This window comes from Stegodyphus dumicola, chromosome X2 (genome assembly GCF_044657685.1).
Source record: "Stegodyphus dumicola isolate Sdum_Otavi_A_Nest chromosome X2, ASM4465768v1".
Classification (NCBI taxonomy): Eukaryota; Metazoa; Arthropoda; class Arachnida; order Araneae; family Eresidae; genus Stegodyphus; species Stegodyphus dumicola.
The window spans coordinates 18,054,144-18,080,362 of record NC_140781.1 but is presented as its reverse complement, the minus strand read 5'-3'; the positions used below and the strand labels follow the sequence as shown (position 1 = coordinate 18,080,362).

The following is a 26,219-nucleotide window of genomic DNA, read 5'->3' as shown; positions in this document are numbered from 1 at the left end:
TTAAAAATTCGAATTGCTATATACTAGAAATGCTTTTGCTTATATTTGTCTAATATTGTAAATAAGGATCTGTTCTCTTATATTTGTACCATTGATACTTCTTTTGAGACAACTTAGATGTATGCGATATGCGAAGGAGGACGTGGGCACCATGCCTCTACCATTGAGGTTAATTGGCCCACCTATATCTAGAGTTTGCCAAAGCGTGGTGTCACAAAAACGCCTCGCACTGAGCGCCCAACCCAGCGCCGGATTCATCCGGAGGGCAGTCCCACGGACCAAAGCGCCCTCCTAATTCACTCTCACCCAACTGCCCGGGTCCAGTAGTTACTGAAACAACAAATAATGGTTTTACAAGGTCAAATAAGAGCATTGAGATACATTGTGTGATTCATATTACAACTGCATTGACATTATTTGCTTAAAGTATTACTACATTTGACAATACATGCTTAACATTTAAAACACTATTAGGTTTAGAACACTGTTATTGCAATACACACATACATTTTACAACTGCTTACATACATTACGTTACACATTACTATCATTAACTTCTAATACGCTCTTGCTTTCACATCTGCTTGTTTGCTTTACATTTATAACACTTTTACGTTTAGAACTTTATTACTGCAATACACATTTACTTTTACGTCTGCTTATGTACATTATGTTTAATACGCTGCTTCTGTTAATCGCATTAATTATTACGTTTCAATCTAATTACATGAGCACACACTTACATTACGCATATATACATTACATTACAACTTTTAAAAACACTATCATTAATTTTTAGAAACACTCTTGCTTTTACATTTACTTGTTTGCTTTACAATTAGAACACTTTTACGTTTAAGACACTATTATTGCAATACACACAAATTACGTCTTATGTACATTACGTCTAATACACTGCTTCAGTTAATCATTACATTAATTATTTCGTTTCAATCTGTTTGCATAAGTACATACTTACATTTCTAACTACTTATATGCATTACATTACACATTACAACATTTAAAAACAATATCCTTAATTTAAAAAAAGCAGCACTTGCTTGACATTTATGACACTTTTACGTTCAGAACACTATTATTGTACTGCACACTAGCCATCATGAACCGGAACTTAGCTTAGGTTACTAGGAAATACTTTAGGTTGTAGGAAAACAAGAATCAGGTGTGTTGTAATGTTGGCTATATGCAGGGTGGTCCAAAAGTTCTTGACACATTTAAAAATTAATTTTTAAATGATAAAAGAAATAGGAACAAATAATTTACAGACATCGTTGAAGTAATCAATTTGTTTCCTTTTGGGATCGTGCTCCTTCCTTTCTCTTATTTTTAGTTCAATACAGATTAATGGTTGACCGTATCAGATTAATGGTTGACCGTATTTCAATACAGATTAATGGTTCAATACAGATTAATGGTTGACCGTATCAGATTAATGGAGTTCAATACAGATTAATGGTTGACCGTATTTCTCTCTCTATATGTGAGAAATAACAAAATACAATAGCTGCGCTATGAAACGATTGGCGACCTCAAAATTAGTTATTCTAGATTGTGTGTTCTCCTCCTCCAGTTATCCAACGATTACAAAACTACATACACTGTTCTCCCAAATTTTTCGAGAGCTTTCCATGTTACATAACACTGCTTGAAAAATGGAACTCAACCCAAAATTAACCAATCACGGATTAGCTGTACTTATGCAACTAATCTAAGTATAAATAGCTGCTAACTGCGTAGTCTCTCTCTCTCTCTCTCGCTTCATCGCCTGCCTGCTGACAGCGTGTCGCTCAGCCTCTGCTAGCTATTCGCCATTATTTGAAATTTAATTGGATATCTAAATTTATGGGGCGCGTTTAGCACCCTTTATCTTCTACCATTTATAAAGATACGTGTTAAGAAATTCATCATCCAAAAATAAATGATGTTTAATTATGAAGCTGGTCGTGCTTCTTCTAAATTCCATCGGATCATCCCACTACGTCGCAATTTCAAAGCAGCAGTATTTTCGGCCATGACTAGAACGTGACTTGTTTTTATCGCCCACCAAAAGTACGTATATACATATATATATGTTACGGTGAAACACCGAAATCTGGAGAATGTCGACTTTCACCGGTGAATGTCAACATTCACATAGTCGCTTGGTGTATGTCCGAAATATTTTCCAAATACTGTTATTTCTGACTTACAACGGTAAATGTCGACATTCACCATGTACTAATGCTGAATGTTGAACATATAAAGAATATTATATTTTCTTCTCCGTCATTCGGTCGCGATAAAACGCACTTGAGACTTAAATTAAGAATATAAGAACTTAAAACACACAGTACATTCAAAATGAGAAAGGAAAATAATATAAGTTAAAAACTTACTTAATTATACAGTACTAAATGAGAAAATAAAATAATAGTAATAAAAAACTTACTAAATTATGTGATTCAAATCTTATTTACTGCAACAACTTAAACTATTGTGACACTTTATGACTTCTCTTTTCCACCTTCATCAGAGCATATCTGTGATTGTCGACATACACCGGTGAGGGTCCGAATGTACAAGAATGTAATGCAATATTCGATCTTTCATCGACGTATTTGGTGAATGTTGACATTCTCCGGTATAAGTCGACATTCTCCAATCTCGATCTTTCACGGTAGCACATATTTACATAGATAATTATTTCCAATATTACTTATTTTCTCTCTATATATATGTATAATATTTACAATGTTACTTATTTTTTAAATACGTAACTCGAAAACAAACATAATAAAATACAATCTAAACATTTGACACATGAAATAATTGGAGCTATGAATTAATTAAAATAAAATAATCTGTAAAAAACATTTTTAATCTGAACAATAAAATTAAAGTAGGCATTAAGCATTAAGCCCTAAAAAGGTACAAAAATCCTGATAAATCCAATAATAAAACAATAGTATAAGATTGATTCAGATAAGCTCTTTCTCAAAACGATAGGCTTAGAATAACCTTGGAACCTGTTTTTTGATATTTCATCTGACCAAAAAACAACAAGTGTTTAAATAGATATATATTTAAATATAAAAATGCTTAAATGGATAAATCATGACATTAATTAATAATTAATTGTGACTTATCTATTTAAGTTAATGAGTTCCAATTTTTGCAGTTCTGCCTGATAAAATGTCAGAAAAATGGCTCCAAGGATTATTAAGTCTATACCCTTCAAAGAGTTTAGCTGAAGCCATCTTATATTATACTTTTATTATTGAATTTATTATGTTTTTTGCACATTTTCAGGATTTAATTTATTAACGACAACTTTAATTTCATTCTTCAGCATAAAGATAGTTTTTTAGAGATTAATTAATTAAATCATAAATCGAATATTTTTACATATCAGATATTTAGATTTATAGTATGATTATTATTATGTTTTAGATTTTTATTATGTTTGTTTCTTAATTAAGTATTTTGAAAGGTTAGTAATGTTAGAAATATTTCATATTTAAATTAATTTATAAGGTATTTTCTCCCTTTTTCCAGGATGCCTTCATAGTGTAACGGTTGAACACTCGGCGCGCATTGGAGAGGTTCAGGTTCGAGTTCCGGTTAGGGCATTGCTAATTTTTCATGTACTCCTGCTCAAAATAACCTAATTACTCTAGAGTGGCGCCCGAACTAAAGGGTGGTGGATGATAATTTGTCACCACTAGGATTTGGCGAATGGGTTACCTAATCCCCAACATCGCCCTTTAAAGGTATTTTCTCCCTCCTTCCAGCATTCCTTCGTGGTGTACTTGTCGCACACTCAGTAAGCATTCGAAAGATCCAGGTTCGAGTCCCGGCGAAGGTATTGCTAATATTTAATGTACTTCTGCTTCAAAATAACCGAATGACTCTACAAATTGTTGCTGCGTCTGTGCAAATTAAACGATTATTCTAGAAATTTCGCATTTTTTTATTTCCTTATATGCATATTTACTGTATTTACCGAAATTTCAGACGCAAGCGAAATTCACTTGAATGCAAGAAAATGTTTGTCATCCCTTAAATTTTCATTTACATCCAAATGAAAGGAAGAAGGAGCTGTGCTCATTCTGATGAAATTCTGAAGAAAGATAATCTGAACGAGGTATTTCCCACTCGCGTAGTATCCAATATCATGTCTATCCTGTTCTTCAGAAACTGCACTTCCTTACAGTATATTTAGACAGAAAGAATAGTGATTAAATATGGCATAAGCAGCAAAAAGGCTCACAAACGGAAGTTTAGAAAATATATCATAAAATAAGTTTTAATTCCTGGTGCTATATCTGTAAATTTTATGTTTCAATGTTTCACTTTGAATTTTGTTCAGTTAAAAATTTTAAATGGAACGATGAACACCAGGGCTATCTTATGCATACAACCACCTGCATGATGTGTTCCTATACTTCCTTTAAATTAAGATTTAAAATAGCTTTGAACTAAATAAAGGGTTGAAGAGCGACTAACAAGGATTATTGATATTCGTATTTCTGGATGAGATTCATCGCTTAAATTTGAAATGAGATGTTCCTCATCCATTTTTTGTTAAATTTTCGTAAAATTAGGATAAAATAGTTTTAGCTTCAACTATAAAATTTTTAAGAAATGTGCATCTAAAATTTGTCATTCTTCTAAAGTCATCCACGCAGATTCCATTTTGTTTTCATTTAGGAAAGAATAAGAGCTTTTACTCACGTTCAATTGCTAAATTACCGTGAAATAAGCTTTGTTTAAAAATTTAAACATTGATACATGAAACATTTTTCTCGCTTGGGATTTAGACATTCCAAGAGGAAAGAACATTTTTCATTTCTCTCTCCTCCCTTTTTTAATGAAGAGGTTATGAGATACTAGAAGCATACAAGAAGAAAAGCTTAAATTTTAAACATACACCTAATTCCGCAGAGTCCAGTAATTTGTCGTGACCCGCACATAAACGTTGCAAATGATCAGCTTCTCTGTTAAATATTTGAAGATCCATATTTTCTCGGATCCATGCGTCCTTCTCTTGCCACAAGTTATTTACTGTGTCTTTGGCTTCGACAAGTTGATCGAGAAGTGGTCTTACTTCATCATACTTCTTTAGCATCTTCAAACCCAGCTGCTCGGTCTCCTCAAAACTAAAATAAAGTGAGCTCATTCAGAAAGCATAGTTTGCATGAATATAAAATGTAGTTAACTACAAATCATTTGAAGAAGAACATTTTAAAGATTAATATTTAAATTTGACTGACACTGAGTAGAAGTGAAATTACAACTTTAAGAAGAGTTAGTTCGATTTTCTACAAATCTATGAATAACAGGGAACTACTCTTTATATGCGCTCTCAAGTCAATATTTTCGCCAAACATTTTTGGCGAGAAACTCCACGGTGCCATATTACTATCTAAATTTTTTGTCTACGTTTCGAACCTTAAGCCTAAAATGTCTCCAAAAACGCGGTTTTCGCGCATGCAAAAACCACGTTTTAAACACAATATTTAAGCTCGAAATCCGAAACAAAAACAAAAAATTTAGATAGCAAAAACGTAAAGTTTCTAACCAAAAATATTTGACAAGAATCCATGTACACAGCGATATGTTTTAACTTAAAAAAACATCTACAAATTGCACAATCTAGGCAGCGAAAGAATCCACAAACTACGCGCCCTCGCTTTAATAAATTAACATAACAATAAATTTCAAAGAATACCATGTACACAGGATTCTGTTTAAACTTAAACATCTACAAATTGCACAATCTAGGCATTGGGCACAAATCAATAAAATAAACTAAAATAAATTAAAAACAATTCAAATAACAACAGAAATTCATAGTAAAAAATACAATGAGCATAACATTCTACAAAACAAAAACAATAAAATAAAATGAACTTACTATAATACATACGCGAATAAAATTTCGCCAGTCACACGACGTCTGTGAACAAAAGTGCTACGATTTTGTAATATCACATGTCTTTCTACGATTCAAGATTTCGAAAGTAACGATAAAAACTTCCTCCAAAGTTAACTTACTACACGACAACCACGATCCAAATCTTAAACTCCGCACACAGCCACATACTTTACCAGCAACCATTTGACTGCAAACCCACACAAGTCTATCAGAAATACAATTCTTCGTCCGAGTTTTCATATCAGCTCCGCATTTCGGACACGCCAAACTCCGTTTTAAAAGTCCTGACTCCCACAGAAATTCCAAAAATGCACTTCTATCCGCATAAACACACCCGTGAACAAAAGACCTGTTAACAACTCCAACATCGTACCTTTTAATACTAAATTTACTCTGCACACAATTTAAAATACGCGACTGAAATCTTGCCACCACGTCTCTCATTGCAACATTCAAAACACGCACGACACGAAACAACGAGCAATTAAACCACTGCAACAAAAGAGTTAAGTTTCAACATCAAAAGGGTTGCCATACAAACAGCATCGTCCACCAAACCATCTCACAGCACGGAATAGCGCCAAAAACCAGTGCAGAACACATATCGCCACATTTGGTGATCTTAGAGCGCATATAAGAGTAGCCGATAACAATTCTTAGGTAATGAATAGGAAGTGATAAAATTTTCAAACGGAAGAACAAATTTTTACTTAAAAAATTATATACATCACCATAATAACACGAAGAGGCTCCAATTACGTTTATCCATGAATTTCGCTACACATCGCTTTGTTGAAGCTGCAAATGTCATATAATGTCTTCAGGCACTAATCGCCGTATTTGCACAATACGTGAATACGTTGTTGCTTGAAATGGTTGTCCCTGAACCGATAGACTACGTCATGATATCCCAGGCATTTTTAAAATATGATAATTACGGTAATATGATGATATTTCGAAGATATGCTTGAGAAATTTTTGCCCCGTAATGAAGGTGCGCTGACCTGATGAAATCGGCTTTATTTACACTAGCTATGAAGGGAATGTTAAAGGTTCTTAAGTCCAGAAAACGCAGGATTTATTGCTGAAAATGATGACAATCTACGTTTAATAAACTGTTCGACTACATATTCGACGGCAAAATATACCATTCGACAACAATAAGCACCACGTAAGCGAATATAAAAACTAGTGTAGACACACCTAAATCTAAACACAGGTGGCGATGAGCTGGAGTTTAGGGAAGGGAACAATGCACGTGCTAATCTTACTTCGGCAAAACGATTGGAAATAGTTTGCCGGGTGGATGGGTTGGTTGCCGAAACAAAGAACATTTAAAAACAAAAGCTTCGCCGAAGCAGGAGTGCCTCCTTCGGACCCTTTACACCTGGATTTATGCATTTTTCAGACATATTTCAAGATACAGGTACATATTTAGTTCTTACAGACATCACAAAAATATTCTACAGGTCAGAGGGTTTTGGAACGAAAGCTTCGCCAAAACAGGAGTGGCTCCTTCAGACCGCAGAGGGCAAAATATACTCGAAATTTACAGACGCAATCCATCCACCCTTAATAAATTTTTGCGCATAGTTGTCGAGCGTCATGTTTGTCAAGGGTTCAAACTTCTGTGATACCATTTCTTTTTCCTGCCGTATCGACGTAAATCAAATCAGTGATCCTCGCAATTAGATTAATAAATTTATTATTTATTTTGAGTAAGACAAATCTAAGAAAATCCGAGTTAAAATTATCGCTAAGAGTTTTTGTCAAAGAATGAGCCCTATAAAATTCTTTGATTTTGTACCGTATTCCTCAGTTTCCTGTACATCTAGCGATTTGGTGACGAGAATTTCTTTTTGCGCGATATAACTACGCAGTAGTCAGACTGGTTTATATTACGCCCATGGAAGTTTTCTTTGGAAGTATACATATTCTTTGGCTGAGATTTCTTTCTGTTGGTTTTTTTCCCCTCGAATTGCGTATATTGCCTCCGAAAACGACCACTAAGCATTTTGCGTGAGGCAACTGACACTGGGGCCGCCGCCCGTGCTTTATTTACGAATAATTTGGGCCGGCGCCCGTGCTGGTGCCGGTGCAACCGGGGCTATCGCGTCTGGCAGTAAAATTTAGGGTTGTCAACATTTTTAGACTTCGGAGAAGTAACAAACAGCAAAATTTTGAAATAATTTTTTTTTTTAAGGGAATAACTGTCCAGCAAAATTTTTAGAATTTAGGGAGATGCAGGCCAATAGAATTTAGCATCTGAAGAGATTGTACAGGTGGAAAAATGTTTAGCGCCGGCCCTAGCTACGCAAAAACGATCGTTTTATATGTGATTGTAAAAAAATAAACTGTTAGTACACAAAGTGTCTAACAAGTCTCACAACAGGCGTATCCTCAGCTACGAAAAATGTGAGATATCTAAGTAACTTTGATCATTCCCTGCTTCACAGTCATCTTCATTTAAGCAAATTTTCCGTTTCCAACTAACTCAACTAACTGCTCTGCATCCTGCAAATTCACTTTTATTCAGTGCACAATCAATATATTCACTTTCAGTAATGAGAAGAAAACTGCATTAAAGACACGAATTTCTAAGTTTAACGCCAGTTTTCTATTATTCTGGTGGAAAAAAAAATAGTTTTCACTCAAGTTATTCTAATATTTTCATATCCTCTTAGTACATTTCTAGTCTTTGTGTAATTTTCAAAATCTGTTGAATTCCAAATGTTTACCTGTCATTCTGGACAGCAATTTGGTCTGCTAAATCTTTGTGATCCTTAGTCACGCTTTCAGCTACTCTGATGTCACTTATCTTTTCCCATACGTTGAGTTTCCTAGACATCAAGTTTGCCCATTCTATCTGTTAGAAAAATTATTTCAAATAAATAAGTCATGGATGGATAACCATGCCAAACCTGTTACTTATTAGAACGATTATAATATTAATTAAATATCACATAGCATACTGACATAAATATTCTTTACTTATTGAAATAAAATCTTTAATAGATGAAAAAGAAATATTGCTGTAATGAAAAAGAATTTCAGATTTTTCCAGAGGTTAAACTGTAAGGATCTTAAGTTTTACTAACGTTTATTTTATTTTAAATCTTTACTATCACTTCTTATTTTCTACTTCCGGCCAGAATTATAAGCGTGAAGGAGTTTATGCAAAGTTGTCTGGCGAACGCCAAGTATTTAAGTGTGGCCTTTTTGCCAAGCAGAAGAGAGGAAGCCGTGAGTTCGAAGCAGGCCGCTTACCGTAGAAGTTACGCAGTTGCTACTTTGCCTTCCAGGCCAGAGGTTTTAATCCTCTTGATAAATTAAACGTATTGTAGTGTTCACAGTCTCTGTGCTACATACGCTTTCTGTTATTATAAGGCCAATCTTATTCTAAAGTTAAATTAGAGTTTGGTTTTATTTTGATATCTTTTAAGTTAGACCCCGAGTGGAGGGTCATTGTATTCCGAAGTACGGAAGTCATTGTATATAAAGAAAAAAATAAAGGGTTTTGTATACCCTTCGTCTGTATCCTGTCTACTTACTACAGTTAGTGAACATAGCTTTAGTAAGCTCTCTGTTCTAGTCAGGTCATTGTATGTTTCCGAAGAAGGTTATAAGAAACATTGAACCTGATAGTGGCGCCCGACGAAGAATAACCATGGCCGAGTTTCAAGAAGAACCTGTGCTGCCTGCAGAAACAGCTCAGAATCCAGAAATGCCAGCTGCCGCCCTGGAAGGATTTCGGTATATTGTCCAGACCATGCGCGCTTCGATGAAACCAGAAGCAACGTTTAATGGAAACTCACAGGTAACCAGTTTTTTGGAAAAATTGGATGACCACTTCATGCTCTACCCCGTGCACGAGTTTCAAAAAGTTACCTTAGCTACCAGCGCTTTGAGGGGCCAAGCGCTTAACTGGTTCAAATGTATCGGCAGAAGTCTCTTGGGTCAAGCAGGAAGTCCCACCTATACCTACGAAAATTTCAAGACTGCCCTACTAAAAGCCTTCCCTGTTGTAAGGGATCGTGCGAAATTAGAAACAGAACTTTTCAGTATATATCAACAAAGAATGGAAAACCTCTCCAGGTTTATTTTAAGAAAAATTCACGTTTTCAAGCTCTTGTATGGAAACCGTCCGGATCCTGAAATAATTCAAGTGATTTTGCCGAGGTTACTACCCCAAGTGCAAGACTTTATTGAATTGAGAAATCCGACTACACTGGAAAAATTATTTGAGCTAGCAATCCAGTTTGAAAGTAGAAGAACGGCGGACGTCGAAAGAAGACGCCAATATCAACAGCGAAACCAATTTGGTACGCCAAGACTACAGCAAACTCAAGCACATGGCTACGGAGAAAAAGCGAATCAGTGGGCAAGGAAACCCGAGCATTCAAAAACAGCCGGCGAACGTCGACAGTTCAATAGCAACCCAGGCAAAAAGTCTCAAGGCCAGTGGAGAAAGAAGGAAAGCACCGAAAGGAAAAATAATTTAAACTAAAACGGATTTCTGCTGACGAGAGGGTGCGGAAATCCGAAGGCCACGAAAACCCCTCTTCCTACAAGTTAAATACAGTAATGGTGAAAAATTTAACTCTTCCGAAGATTGAAGTCTTGGTAAATAATATCCCGGCCACCGCACTCCTGGATACCGGCGCGCAGTGTTCCTGTGTGGCAGAAGTCTTTTTTAGAAAGTATTTTCGCAAATACCGCATATATAATGCGGATAATACAACAGTATTAGCGGCGCAAGGAGAACAATGTAAGTGCGTAGGTAAACTACCTTTGTACATCCGTATCAAGGACGAACAAGTAAAGGTGATGTTTTTTATAGTAAAGAATTTGCAAGCACACTTAATACTAGGAATAGACTCTCTTTCAGACGCACAAGCTACACTGGATTTTAATGAAGCGTCTCTTAAGCTGACGATGAAAACAGTGCGTGTAGAAAAGGTTGAACCGCCAAGGGTAAATCTCGACCACCTGCCTAATGACGAGCAAGATAGAATCCGACAAGTGGTAAGTGAATTTGCTTCCTTATTTAGTGATATTCCAGGATTTACCCAGGTTACTAACCATAGTATTGACACCGGAGATGCATTGCCGGTTCGTCAAAAACCATACCGGTATGATAAGAATAAGGAAAAAACTATAGAATGGCATATTACCGATATGCTACGTAAAAAGATCGTAACGCCTATCTCAAGTAGTTATGCTAGTCCGGTGGTTTTATGTAAGAAAAATAATGATTATCCTTTGGAGCATCCAAAAAGGTGGAGATTCGCTATTGATTACCGTAAATTAAATTCCATAACGAAATATCCGGTATATCCGTTACCGATTATAGAAGAAATTTTAAGGAACATAAAATCAACCAAATTTATGACAACTTTAGACTTAACGAATGGTTATTTTCAAATAGGGATCAGGCCTGAGGACGTGCCTAAGACTGCTTTTATAACCAAGTCTGGCACTTATGCATTTTTGCGAATGCCGTTTGGCCTTTCAGGCGCCCCAGCAACATTTCAGCGATGCATGGACATTGTGTTAAGACCTGTTCTCGGAAAGTCCACATTTATCTATTTAGACGATATCATTATTACTAGTGATAATCTAGACCAACATGTACAGGATTTAAGACAGGTGTTTTCTTTATTAAATGAGGCCGGTCTAAAAGTTAATGTCGAAAAATGCAAATTTGCAGCCCCTGAATTAAAATATTTAGGTTACAAAATATCGCAAAAAGGGATCGAGACAGATGAATCAAAAATAATCGCTGTACAAAAGTATCCGACTCCAAACACGGCAAAGATGCTCTCTTCTTTTCTAGGACTTTGTTCATATTATAGGTCCTTTATAAAAGATTTTGCGGCTATCGCTGAGCCGTTGTTAAAATTAAAAAGGAAAAAGGCAAGATTCTCGTGGACGGCCGAAGCCAATAGTGCTTTCGAAAAATTAAAACAAGCATTAACGCAAGCCCCTGTGTTGAAATTTCCTGAAAAGGATGAAAATTTAGAAATTTCAGCGGATGCTTCGGATTATGCGGTAGGAGCGGTACTTTCGCAAAATCAGCAGCCAGTAGCATTTTTTAGCCGAACTTTAAATCAAACACAAAGAAACTATTCCGCGACCGAGAGAGAGGCACTTGCAGTTCTGTTAGCAGTGCAAAAGTTCCGAGTCTATTTTGGAAAGGCGCCGATAACAGTATATTCTGATCATGCGGCGGTAACTAGATTGTACTCTGGAAAAAATTTATCCCCAAGGTTAATAAGATGGGCACTCAAGCTGCAAGAATATAATCTCGTAATCAAGCATACCCCAGGAAAGGAAAATATCGTAGCAGATGCCCTGTCACGAATTAAATTAGACGAACAGGGTAATACCGTAAAAGTTGCAATGCTGACAGCGTGTACAATAAATTCCCGAGAAACTGTAATAACCGAACTGGGTAAGGATCCTGAGTTTGGAAGTATTTATGAGTATTTGAAGGATCCTGAAAATTTTAGCCACCAAGATATTGTGGCGATAAGAAATAGGGCGGCCCATTACGAACTAATAGATGGTCTATTATTTTATACAAAAACTACGAATTCCAACAACGAATTTCGACCTGTTATCCCAGCTAGTCTTAGATTAAATATCCTGCAAGAGCTCCATGACAGCCCTTTAGCTTCTCATGCTGGTATTCGAAAAACTACTCAACGCGTACGCGAGGCAGTCTACTTTCCTGAACTGCAAAAGTTAACAAGGGCGTATGTCCAGTCCTGTTCAACATGTAAAGCCGTTAATTATATTAATTTCCGCCCGGCCGGGTTTCTAAATAGTATTAAATCCAAATTTCCAAATGAAATAATTGGCATCGATTTATTGGGCCCTTTCCCAAAAAGTCAGTTAAATAAAAGTCGCTATCTCCTTGTTATGGTTGATCATTTTAGTAAATGGACCGAAATTGTTCCCTTAAAACGAGCCTCCGCGAAATTAGTTACCGATTCTATTTTAAATAAATATATTTTAAAATACGGGGCGCCCCTAAAAGTTATATCGGATAATGGTCCTCAATTTGTAAGTAATATATTTGAAGACATGTGCCAAAAACTGGGCATACGTCATTTAAAAATGGTCCCGTATCGGCCGCAATCAAATATAGCGGAACGGGTCAACAGAAATATAGTGAAAATTATCCGTAGTTATGTTAAAAATTTTCATAAAAGCTGGGATAACTATGTCAATGAATTTGCTTTCGCCCTTAGGACCGCAAAACATGATACAACGGGCAAAACTCCTGCTGAGTTATTTCTAGGCAGAAAGGTTATAACACCGTTAGATAAACTATTTTATGTGCAACAAAGAGCCCCAGAATTTAAAATGGGTGATATAGAAAAACTAATAAAAGAAGCAAAAAAGAATACGGAAGTAGCACAAAGAAAACAAAAATTGTATTATGACTTGAAACGACGGGGAGTAACTTATAAAGTAGGGGATGAAGTACTAAAAATTAAGCATTCACTTTCTTCAGCACCAGAAGATAAAACTGCCAAATTTTTTCCACGCTTTGAAGGACCATATGTTATAGAAAAAATAACTCACGCTGTTGTAGTGTTAAAGGCAAGAAATGGTGAAACCTGTTCCGCAAACATTGACCAGATAAAACCATTCTATGACCGTAATAAAATGCAAATCTTTTCAGATCTTTTGCAGGATCCGGTACGGCAGACACCGCAGGTACAAGTTCCAGAGGTGGGAAAACGACAAGTACAAGGGCAAGCCAATGAGAGACAGAAGCAAGTGAAAAGAAAATTGCCCCGCGGAAAAATTGAAGGTACAAAGAAAAAGAAGCCGTTCCACCGTCCAAAAAACAGAGTTCACGAACACCCCCAGAATGAAGAAGGGAGAAGGACGAAGTATGTGGAAAAGACCGGGAGAAAGGACGGCAACTATAACCCGGCTGTGAAACGGAAGATTGACTCATCCGACAGAACTCTCCGCAGCAAAAGTCGCCGAACTGCGGAAGGGCCATCAGCGGCGGAGGAAAAAGTACAAGAAAAATTTGAACGGCCAACAACGAGGTCCAAGCAGGATCACGACAGAAGTTTCCCGGTTCCACCAAGACCAGCTGCCTTCAAACGGCCAAAACCACAAGCAGAGCACAAAAGGAAGATGTTCAAGGGTGGCCGTAGTGGTGAAAAACGGAAGCTTCCAGAGGAAAGCACTGAAGGGCGAGCCCGTACAAGAAGGAGGATCAACCAAGCTACGGTCTGCAGCACCTTTAAAGACTGGGCCCAGAAAAGGATGTCTGAATATTACAAAGATAAGTAAAATTTTATGCTACTTTACAAACTTAAGTTAATCTTTCATTCTTACTGCAAGTGGCAGATTTCAAGAAGTTTTACCTCATGCGAGGTCTACCTTTATCGCCAAAACGGCGAGAAATGAGTTGTGACCGATTTTCTTATTATGTTTTTCAATTACTCGCGCGTAAAACTAAAGTTGATGTATAATAGCGTTGTATAAAGACTTAAATATTGTAAAAAGTTATTGTATAAATTTTATTTAAAACATTCTAACAAGAAAGAAGTTTTAGTCTGAAAGACTTTTTGAAATGTAGTATTATTTCAATGTAGAAAGAATTGGCACTTGCTTTGAAAAGAATAGAAGTTAACAATGTACTACTAATGTATGTTTTCAAATGTGTAAAATTAACGGCATCTTGATATGTTCTTGTATACATGTGAACTGTTATTTTGAATGTTTAGAAATAACGTGATATGGTAAAAGTGAAAGTAATGTTAAAAAAATTTGTTACTGTAAAGATTAAATCATGGTGAATATGTGTTAAAGGTTGAATGATGTAGTTAGGCTCTCTGACGCTACAATTTAGAGTTAGCCACTTTCAGAATAGTACCTCAGGGTCTAGAGTTGAAATTAGGGTGTGTTAAGAGGTCTCGTATGTTGAATTTTAACACGTTAGTGTTTTGATTGTAGGAGGAAGTGTTGAACACATAGACAGAAACACATTCGTGTTTGGTGTTTTTACAACACATGTCAGAGAGCACGGGGAGAGATAATTAAAATAGTCATGAATGAAATAAGAATGTTAAGAAAAGTATATTCTATATGTTATTTGCAATGTCATTCTGTAACATTTCATTAAACTAGTTTTCCTTCCAGATCTCTGGAAGGAACCAGAATTGAATAAAGCTCCTGTTTTGATGCAGTACAGATGAAAAAGAAAAAAGATTGTTGTATATTCCGAGAGCTGCTATTGTAACAAATTTCTTTCTTTCTTTTAAAATTTTCTAGTTTCTAGCTAAGTTATGTTTGTAAAAGTTTGGCCTCGCGTTAGTTTCTAGAGCTAAAAGTTTTCAACAAGGTCGTTTTAGACCTCAGTTTCAAACTAATTAACTCTGGCGGGAAGTATGTAAGGATCTTAAGTTTTACTAACGTTTATTTTATTTTAAATCTTTACTATCACTTCTTATTTTCTACTTCCGGCCAGAATTATAAGCGTGAAGGAGTTTATGCAAAGTTGTCTGGCGAACGCCAAGTATTTAAGTGTGGCCTTTTTGCCAAGCAGAAGAGAGGAAGCCGTGAGTTCGAAGCAGGCCGCTTACCGTAGAAGTTACGCAGTTGCTACTTTGCCTTCCAGGCCAGAGGTTTTAATCCTCTTGATAAATTAAACGTATTGTAGTGTTCACAGTCTCTGTGCTACATACGCTTTCTGTTATTATAAGGCCAATCTTATTCTAAAGTTAAATTAGAGTTTGGTTTTATTTTGATATCTTTTAAGTTAGACCCCGAGTGGAGGGTCATTGTATTCCGAAGTACGGAAGTCATTGTATATAAAGAAAAAAATAAAGGGTTTTGTATACCCTTCGTCTGTATCCTGTCTACTTACTACAATTAGTGAACATAGCTTTAGTAAGCTCTCTGTTCTAGTCAGGTCATTGTATGTTTCCGAAGAAGGTTATAAGAAACATTGAACCTGATAAAACAACTAAAAGCAGAGAAGTAATTACATGAACACTTAAACTCTACAAGTGTTTCACAATAGTAAGCGTACAGATTTAGTTATCAGATGGGTAATTTTAAAAATTTTAATGCCTTAAACTGAAGTTACAAAACATAATTTTAAAGGTACGTATTCTCAGTATGCTTTTTAAATTAAATACGTCCACCTAAATAACATACTGAGCTCAGAAATTAATATTTTCTCTTATGGGAGAATAATTGTGTCACAAATGTAATCGGAGATTTAATATTCTATTAAATAAGAACTTTGAAACATTCTTAAAATTTCTTCTAATGCTTTGTTGGATTATTCTGTTAAATAAAAATTTTAAAAGATTCTTAAATTTTATTCTAATACTTTGTTGTATTATTATTATTAGTTTTCTTCAAAAACATTTTTTGCGCGTATTCAACTACATTTTCATACTATTTTTAGCCTAATTTTTCTTCGCTCATACTGCATTATTAATTTCGATTGTAGTTTTGAAGGACTATTTTGTTTTCGAACTTTTTAATTCTCTTTTTTGCCAAATATATTCGATAAAGTTTAAATCTGGACACTGATGAGGTATTCTGAGCATTTTAAGAATAATAAACAACAGTCAGGCCCCATATTTACAATAGTATGCTACGGTTTGGTTCTGTTTGGTTTATTTAATTATGGCTAGCGAGGGTTATCTGCCTAAGGAGAGGGATGCCTCCGTGGAGGATTTTCTAAAGGAAACTGGTTCGTATACACGTTACACACGGAAGCAAACCACAAAAACGCAAATCCAGCCAGTCCGTTCGTCTAGAATCGAACCGAAGTCGGAACTACCAGAGTTCAGCAACTTTATGACACGACCGCTGGAGGCTGCAGTGTGCTAAGGATTATTGCCTTGGTGGAATTGGAATATAAGCTGCAGTTTAAGTTTTTGTGCCAAAAATTTCAGACTTCTTTTTAAAATATCAATATGCTTATACTGATGTAAACCTATGTTTAATTGCAGAGAACTACATACTACCCTGTGTCATAACTTCCCCGCCATTTTCTATTGCTGCAACCAACTACACTTTTAGAAATCCTCTTTGGACCTTCTGCATATTAAAAACTGAAGAAAGCTGTTAAATTAGCTTTTTTGAACAAATATTACGTTATCCCAGAACTCGGAATTATTCTTCTTCATAAATTTTGAGAAAGAAAGCTGAAATTTACCCTTCTTTTCACTGACATAGAATTTTTAAATTAACCACCTGCCCATTATACCCAGCATATCAAATCATTCTTTTAACAGTTTCTCGAATAACAGATACTCTAGACGTCTAGTACAGTTCTATTTCATGTCTGGTAATCTCCAGTCTTGACTATTTCAATTGTTTTAGAAATTTGTGTTGTGTTCCATTTTAGAAGTGTTAGATGGTCATCCAACCGTCTTTTCATTTTGGATTCTGCCCGCGCTAGAAATAATATTTTATTGTGATCTGGTATTTTTTTTTAATTCTTCAAATTCAGTTAAATTTCTTTAAATTCTTTAAATTCAGTTATTCTACTGATAGATTTCGGCATCTTCTGTTAGTCGAAATTCAAGAACAAATTTATGAATTTCGAATGAGGTATGCTTTCTTATAAAAGCCATGAAAATAAAACGTTGAAATATCGCAAGTTCTAAGAAAACATTATTGAAGAACTCAAGGACACAATTTTTCAAATACTGCCTATTGTGTATTGAAAAATTGTGTCCTTGAGATCTGGAAAATATCATAAATGGCTTGTTAAGAATAATTTCGTTTGGAGTCTAATTAGTGTCCGAAGACTTTTGAGACAAGATTTCCCAGAAAAATGTCTATTTTTGAGTTGAATATATTACTCTTGGAAAAACTGTTTGTTGTAAAAATAAGAATCTGTAAGTGGTTACGTCATAGGTAATCATAGTTTTAGTACATAATCATAGTTGCAGTTTAGTATTTCAGTGCATGTATTAGAAATCTTTGACATTATTTTTGGAAACTATAGCTGTCCGAACACTTGTGGGACAATGTAAATGCAAATTTTAAAACTGTACAAAAAATATTCTTCGCAACATTTTCGATTTAGTTATAAATGTACTCTTAAACTATGTTTACAACTATTCAATGTTGATGACATAATAATTCGTGAAAATAATTGATACTACTTTGATTAGGATTTTTCAAATACCTTATTCAAAATACCTTATCATGAGGTCGTTAGCAGCAAAATTTTAATTTTGGAGGAAAAGTAAGTTATCAAAAATCGTATATCAATAGTTTTAGAGTAAACTGCCTTTTCCTTTCCTTCATTTTAATAAACATACTGTATGATATTTAATGGGTTCTTAGTACTGAAACATTTTAATGAAAAAAATTAAAATTATCAAAAATATATTTTAAATATAACTGTGTTGCAGTGTCTACTTCCGAAGAGAAGGAAAAGCGTAAAAAAGAAAACTTTAGATTTTAGGGAAAAAATGAGTTATCAAAAATCGTATATCAAATATTTTAGAGTAAACTGTCTTTTCCTCTCCTTGATTTAAATAAACATGCTGTATGGTATTTAATGGTTTCTTAGTTCTTAGTTCTTAGTGAAACATGCCCACCAGAGGCCGAGCGGTAAAGACGCTAAACTCTGGTAGTTCGGTCCGAGGTTTGAATCCCGCGAACAGGCTGGCTGCATGGGCGTTTTCGTGGTTTTCCCCATGTGTAACGTGTATACGAGCCAGTTTCCCTTAGAAAGTCCTCCACGAAGGTATCCCTCCCTTTAGGCAGATAGCCCTCGTGTGCTTTGGCATAATTAAATAATCCAATCCAATCTTAAGTGAAACATTTTAACGAAAAAAAATTAAAATTATCAAAAATATATTTTAAATATAACTGTGTTGCAGTGTTTGCTTCCGAAGAGAAGAAAAAGCTAAGAAAGAAAACTGAAAAATTTTCGAAATTAAAATAATTTAGAAGCAAACTAGAAAGCATAACCAAAAATATTTAAATTTTCAAATTCGTGATTTGTTACTTATCTGCAAAATAAAAACCGAATCAAATTTCTGGAGGAGGGAGCAGAGGGTAATCTCCCCCCTCCCCACGAAAATACGCCGAACGATAGTTTATAGTTACATTGACTGAAGTTAGAAACAACTGATAGTTTTGGTTACATTGTTCTATACAGTAAGGCTTCTTCAGTAAAGTTAAAAATGATTTTTAGTTGGATCTTTATAGTTCGAGATTAGTGTTCGACTTGAAGTTGTTTTACCAGATGGGATGGATATTTTCAGTATTTTATCTCATTTTATTTATCATGCGTCGAGTGAAATGGCTGCTTTTCGCTACAAGAAATAGAAGACATCTGGTAAACTATCAAGTAACATGAAATTCTCAAAACAAGTTACTCTGAACTTTTTAACATTCTTGGTAATTGATTAAGCTTTTCTTGATTATTGCTGCTATAAAATACATAAATGATATAGCCTACCGTTTGCATTTTACTGACTCTGTAATAAACATTAAAAAGTCTTCTCGTGGAAATTTATCCCAGCCCTCTGTCCCTGCATATTAAAGCTTTTAATATTGAGCTATCATAAATAATTTCTATCTGTAATAAATGTTGATTTAGATGCCTTTACACTCATTACATTTAATTTAGAAGGAGTATGTCCACGCGCTTTCATAGAATTAACAATGGGGCTGGTCTGTTCAGCAAAGTTTTGAACTTTAGCCTGCTACATCTATTAAAATATGATTTTATCCTGGACCCAACCCAAATCTTGTAGCCTACAAGACGTATGATTGCTAATTTTTCAAATTCATTTCCCATTTCCCTCTTGAACTTGTTGAACGTCTTGACTTTACAACTGAGCATATGATATGGATTTCAGTTAACAGCCAATTCTTATACTCACGGGAATGTAGTATTAGAAATATGTAAAAACTAACATAATACTTGACTAGCTCTCAAAAAACGTTATTTGACCAACTACTGTTTTGTTTCGCATCTCGTAAAATTAGCTTTTATTTTATTTACGCTTACGCTTTAAAATTTTGAATTTGCTTTTTACTCTTCTCTCTTTCTGAAATGAATTTTAGTTCGCTTAGAAGGAGAATAAAATATGGGTGTTAGTGTATGACCAGAGTATATTCTTAATAAAGGACAGTAGGAATGTGAGCGATGAATATACCAACATGGGACCAAATTCAAGTGTGCAAAAACACAAATAGGAATTTCGAGAAACATTGTAACTTTGCAAACATGCAACTAATATAAATGTTATAAACATTCTTGTTTGATTGCGGTAGGTATTATTTCTAGCATCTGTGTACCTGAAACATCTTATATTAGAAAAGAGAAAGAGAAAAATATTATATGGTGTGGGCTAACTCAGCTGATCTATGTTTAGCAATGTTACTCTGTTTTTATCCGAAAGTTTAAAACATCGTAAGGTTTTATCGTAAGGTTACTCTGTTTTTATCCGAAATATTGTGCATAGTAAAGTTTTTGATTGATTTCATGGGCTGATTTATTTTGTTAATTTACTGTTCATTGCTATTCTAAATTTAAGTTATGTTGTAAAATTAAAGAATCAAACAATTGATCAATCATCATTTAATCTTCATTTAATATTATTTATTTATTATTATTTTTTCGTTTAATCTTAATTTAATTTTATCGCAAAGTCTCAAATGTATCTACAGCTCTAAAAAATGTATATACAGGGGATTTATTCTGTATTTTTCAATTCTCTCACTCTTATTTCCATGCAGTTCATACGCTAGCGACTTTCACGCGCTCGCTTATTCGATTCGTATGAAAATCGTAAGGTTACTACTAGTTAAATCTAATTCCATAACCAAATCATTTGTGATGCCTGTACTGATTCAGTTATCATAGTTGCCTTCAGGTTTATATCGGTTACTTATTGAGCTATTTCGGTTACTGATTTAGTTCCCACTGATATTTGAATATTTCGTATACTGTATTTAGTGATACACACATCAGCAGGATAGTATGGTCTTCGACCTTTGTCGGAATCTTAATTATTAATTGATATAAGACGCATTTAAAGTATTACCCAACACCATTCATTCTAAGAGGAAATTGTTAAAAACATTTGCATCGCATAAATAAAAGTACAAATATATACATCGTATAAATATATATATATCGTATAAATATATATATCGTATAAATATATACATCGTATAAATATATATATCGTATAAATATATACATCGTATAAATATACAAAAAAGTCATAAATTTAGTTTTGTACTGAAAAGATTTAAAGATATTTAGTTAGATGTGAAATAATCGCTGTAGGAGGTAGCTAATCTAGGTATCGAGTAATCTTAGACATAAATTACAGAGAATTACTGATACCTGCTAAAGAAGATAATATATGTCAGATATATTTTGAATAAAATTCAAGTATAATAGGCAAACATCAGCTTTTGACCCCCTTTCCTTTTAAAATTTAGTATGCTTTAAAGCAGGCCGTATCCGTAACGTTTAATGCCGATATCTACATACTACAAGACAACTGTACATATGAGGTTTTACTATAATGACTTTCTCTTTTATATTTTGAATTCTTAATACGCTTAAAAGAAGCAGACTAATAACAAATATGAAATATTGCAAAAAAGAGCCTTAAGCTTACATTGGTTTCTTGGAAAAACTAATACCGATTTTATACGAGGGGAAATCTCGTATAAATCATATATATATCGGCATTAGTTTTTCAATGAAATCAACATCAAAGTTTAGTTTTTGCTTACCTTTATACATCGAATTCTTTTTCACTCACTTTACTTAAAAACAGTGCACTTAAAAGCAATATTTATAAGTAAAGCTAACTTGCATATAAATGACGCATTTAAAGCCTATTTTTTCCCTCCTGAATTCTGTAAATATACTTAAAACAGGTTCAATTAATTGGCGAGAATCTAAGTGTTAAAATTTCATGGTGTCTTTTCAATCTAACCAGATTCCCTGCAGGCTAGATTGGTGATGCAAATTTTAAACAGAAACAGGTATATAGTTAATAAGGAGCATTTCCTCTTTGCTCACCTTTGGGGACTTTTCCTGACTGCATTCTCTCTGATGACGAATTCATAGAATACGGCAAATGAAACTTGAATTTGACTTGCATTAACTAGTTACATCTAGCTTTTATATGATTTGAAATTTGAACACTAATCATTGACTGATTTTTTGGACAGTTTCTTAATTCATTCCACAAACTATCAACTTTTCTACTGCTTTGCAATTTACATTTCGATTCATAAAATCCTACATAGTGACAAATGAGTATTAGTTGTTTGTAATAAGTGTTATACGCTTGCAATAATTTACCGAGACACTGAGTGTAGTTTACATTAAGCTATTAGGTCTTAAAACAGCTGTCATTAAAACTTAAGGTTAAAACTACATGGTTCGTATTCGAAAATAAATAATTAGAAAATGAAGAAGCTGGGATTATGGAAAAGTCGCTGCTTACTCTTATTTAAATACCTAATGCTCTAAGGAGCTGTTATATAACTTTTTAAATTCACTTAAGGGCTTTGGACAATATAAAGCGATGTATTGAGTCTTTTATTAGCGTACGGAAAAGCCATACGTTTCTTTAACTCTTTCTGGCACGCTACTTTTTAAAGTTGGAGTTTTGAGGAAAAAAACGGTAGGCAATCTAATTAGGCCTAGAGGAGTACGCAAGTCAAATTTTGTGAAGATAGCACTTATCGTTTTAATTCTGTTGGTGTGCCCAAAGTGGGCACACTGATTGAATAGAGCTTCGAAAAGAGTGCTGAAACGAGCATTTTTGTCAATGGACTGACCGATGAGATGCGGAGAAACAAAGAATACAGACTCTCAGTTGTCCTAGATTATCGGCGAGCCCGGTCTGGGCACACGTAGGGTTCGCCGTTTGATTTTAAGCAAGATTTCAAGGTAAAAATTTAAAACTAATATAGAATAAGGAGATTAGCCTACAGCCAAAAAAATAACGTAAAAATTTCTTTTCAAACAATTCCTTTTATACCCTAAAAAAATCTGGAAGATTTCTTTGAAAAATGAGGGTCTTAAAAAACTAAACATGGCTGAAATATATGGACTGGTTTGTGTTGAGCTGCCATCTACTATAAACAAAGAAGGTTCAGAGTAACCTATAGTGACTTATAAATCCTTTTTCATTCAATTTTTCTGTGCGTACAGAAGGAAATTTTTAGGTGTGTCCAGACCGGACACACTGTGCCGCAAAGGCTTAATATTTTATACTGATATTTCCATTTCTTTAGAATTCTTTAAACAGCGTTTTCCATAAATATTTCTCCTCTCGTTTCCTCACTTATTTGACGCGATGTTAAGAACGTGTACGCAACAAATTTAATTAAAGTTTAATTATTCGCCTTAACGTTTGTTTCCCAGATTTGTCTTCGACATAATTTTTTGTTAAAGAGGCGAGATTTCCAGATAGAAGTCACTTATTTTTCCTTGCGTCTCCTTTATAAAAATAAATCAATCAATAAATAAATGTTTATGCTTTTCGGTTGCTAGGATTCAGATGCTTAAAATTTTAACTTATTCATGACTTGTTACGTGAAGAATTATTCTTTTCCGTGGATATGATTTGAGAATATTTCCTCATTTTAATTGCGATTGTCACTTAAAAGCAGACTTTTATTTTATGCTGCATTTAACATTATTTTCTCAATAAATAAGTAGTTGAACTAAGTTCAATCATTTTTTACTATAAATTGCTTCGTTTTTTACCTTGGTGCGTAAAGATTTGCTGAAGAGACCTAATTTTGTGTTGGAAGTTATGAAGGCGAATGAACTTATGAATCCGATCTGCTTCAGATCAAAGGGATTAGTAAGAATTAGACATTTTTGGGGTGAATTAAACATGTCTATTATTTTCCGAACGAAATGAGTTTAAGCTGTTTAAATTTAGACTTATAAATGCAATCGCTAAAAAGCATATTTTTAAGCCAAGAAAACGTTGTCAGGTTTCTATGTTTTTGGTTCTCTTTATGGAATATCTAGGAGTTAAAGAAAAAAAAGATGTACTGTCGAAAGTAAAAGTAGGAATATCATTGAAACAGAAACTTCCATATGTAAATTTAATAAAAGAATTTGCTGGAAACTACAGTTTTAGTCCAATATAAAAATGCAACACGGTTTATTGGCGAAATGCTACTTACCAATGATTCGGCACTTGTCTTAAAAATTTGCAATCCTGCTGCCTCTTCAAGTTTTTCTTTTCGAATGTTGATTATTTTCTGCGGAAGAAAAAACAGTAATATTAATCGAAGAAGTGCTTTAACTTCAATTTCTTCTATTTTTAACCTTCCTGTAAATTTGATGATGAAAAAATTTGATGTTTGTAAGATTTATTTCAATTAACAGGTTATTCGATACGTTAAATCTTTCGGTACTATTCTGTTTTAAGGACCGTAAAAAACCGCCAAACTTTTGTTGATGCCAGTGCTGCCAAAAATAATTGCGGCAACCCTAACGCAAGAAAGGAAGTATAATAGTAAATAACTATTTAAAGGTTATTGTTTTAATTTAGATGAAAGGTTTAAATTCATAAAATACATTTTTATCATTATAATTTATATAAAAAAGTCTAAACATAACTGAATGGAAGCATAAGAGTAAATACCTATTTCAGATCATTATTATAATTTATATAAAGAAAAGTTAAACATAACTGAATGGATTTCTGCATCGCTATTTCGCTACCGAGTTATCGCTTAAGCATAATTTCATCTCGTTGGTTGTTCAAACATAATTTTCCATAATGAATGATGTCTTTTCTTTGAAAAAATTCTCGGTAAAGTGCAGAAACGCCCACTTATTTCTTTTGGCGCTTTTTACAAGAGTAAAACAATTGGATTTTTGTCAATTTTCTTTTACTTTTCAAGTGAAAATAGATCGATGTGTACATAGATAAAATCAAGGGTGTGCGCAGTGCCATTTTTGTGCAATTCTGGGATTTTTTTTAAGTGAAAATATGTCGATGTGTACATGGATACCAAGTATGTGCAATTCTTAAAAACGTGCCAAGCAGTGGGTGATTCTGCACTTTCCCCAAAATTCTATTGCAGACTTTTCGTCATGGGCAATTTCCAAATTGTTAAATACATAGAATATCAAAAAAAGGATATTAAATCAAAAAAGGATTTAAAAATTAAACTAGTATTTCAATAGCGTCTTAAGAAATATAGAACTATCTAAACTTACGCTATTTGAAATCAGCGCGTACGCTAGATTTAGCGTGCTGGTAAATGGGCGCGCTTGCTAGATTTGGCGCTTTCGCGCATACATTTTCGCTGCAATTTTTTACGGTCCTCAAAACGGAATAGTACCAATCTTCCTTGCAGTTTTACTACTTCGTATACTCAGCTGAATATCTATATAAAGGAAGTTTTAAATGCGATCGCGAATTTGAATTTAGGAGAGAGGATTTGCAACATCAGCTTATCGGAATGAAACGCCTCTGTAACTGTCTACTTTTAGCATTGCTGTTATCAAATGGAGAGTTTGTATGTAATTGAAAATTAAGTTGGTTATGGAATAGCGGAGTCAGTTTGTTAAACTTTGAATTTAGCATTTGTTTTAAATAATTTTGAGCGTATGTTGCATGTGTGTGTGATTATAGCAGAGCCTCGAGGGCTATCTGCCTAAGGGGAGGGATGCCTTCGTGGAGGACTTTCTAAGGGAAACTGGCTCGTATACACGTTACACATGGGGAAAAACTACGAAATCACCCATGCAGTCAGCCCGTTCGCGGGATTCGAACCTCGGACCGAACTACCAGTGTTCAGCGACTTTACCGCTCGGCCGCTGGTAAGCCATATGTTGCATGTCCAGCCGTAAGAAGCGGAAGTTAATTGTTTTAGCTCTATAACTCCAAGCTGATGTTCAAATGATTCATTTTAAGTATTTTACATTGGTGGAATTACTTAGTGTTCTGAATGTGAAACGAGGCAATAATTCGATCGGGGGTCTGAGAAGGCTAGATTAGTGTTAAATTCAGCCAACCTGAGTTTAAGGTTTTATATCCGAGTAAAAACGCGGCGTTGCGCATACCCTAGCCAAGCATAGGAATACCATGCATTATTTTGTTTATTTCTGGACAATAAGACCGATATTTATAAAACTATTAGCAATCCTGTATTGAACCATCTAAAGTGTTTAAAAACAAGCCCAACGAATCTAGAAATCCTTTCTCCCGTATATTTCAATTTGAAACCTAAACTCTGCCTGCTTTTAAAA

General features: G+C 34.5%; 1 protein-coding gene across 2 annotated transcripts in view; it reads right to left on the bottom strand.

The window, feature by feature from the left end:
* Window positions 1–26,219, bottom strand: part of LOC118181398 (spectrin beta chain, non-erythrocytic 1-like) — a 239,244-nt gene that overhangs the window by 121,062 nt on the left and 91,963 nt on the right. For both annotated transcript variants that reach the window (XM_085809705.1, XM_085809706.1), the window contains exons 26-28: window positions 24,140–24,217; window positions 8,677–8,804; window positions 4,931–5,159 (exon numbers count right to left, since the gene is read on the bottom strand). In XM_085809705.1, the coding sequence (XP_085665831.1) occupies window positions 4,931–5,159; window positions 8,677–8,804; window positions 24,140–24,217 (435 nt within the window). The remainder of the gene's footprint in view (window positions 1–4,930; window positions 5,160–8,676; window positions 8,805–24,139; window positions 24,218–26,219) is intronic.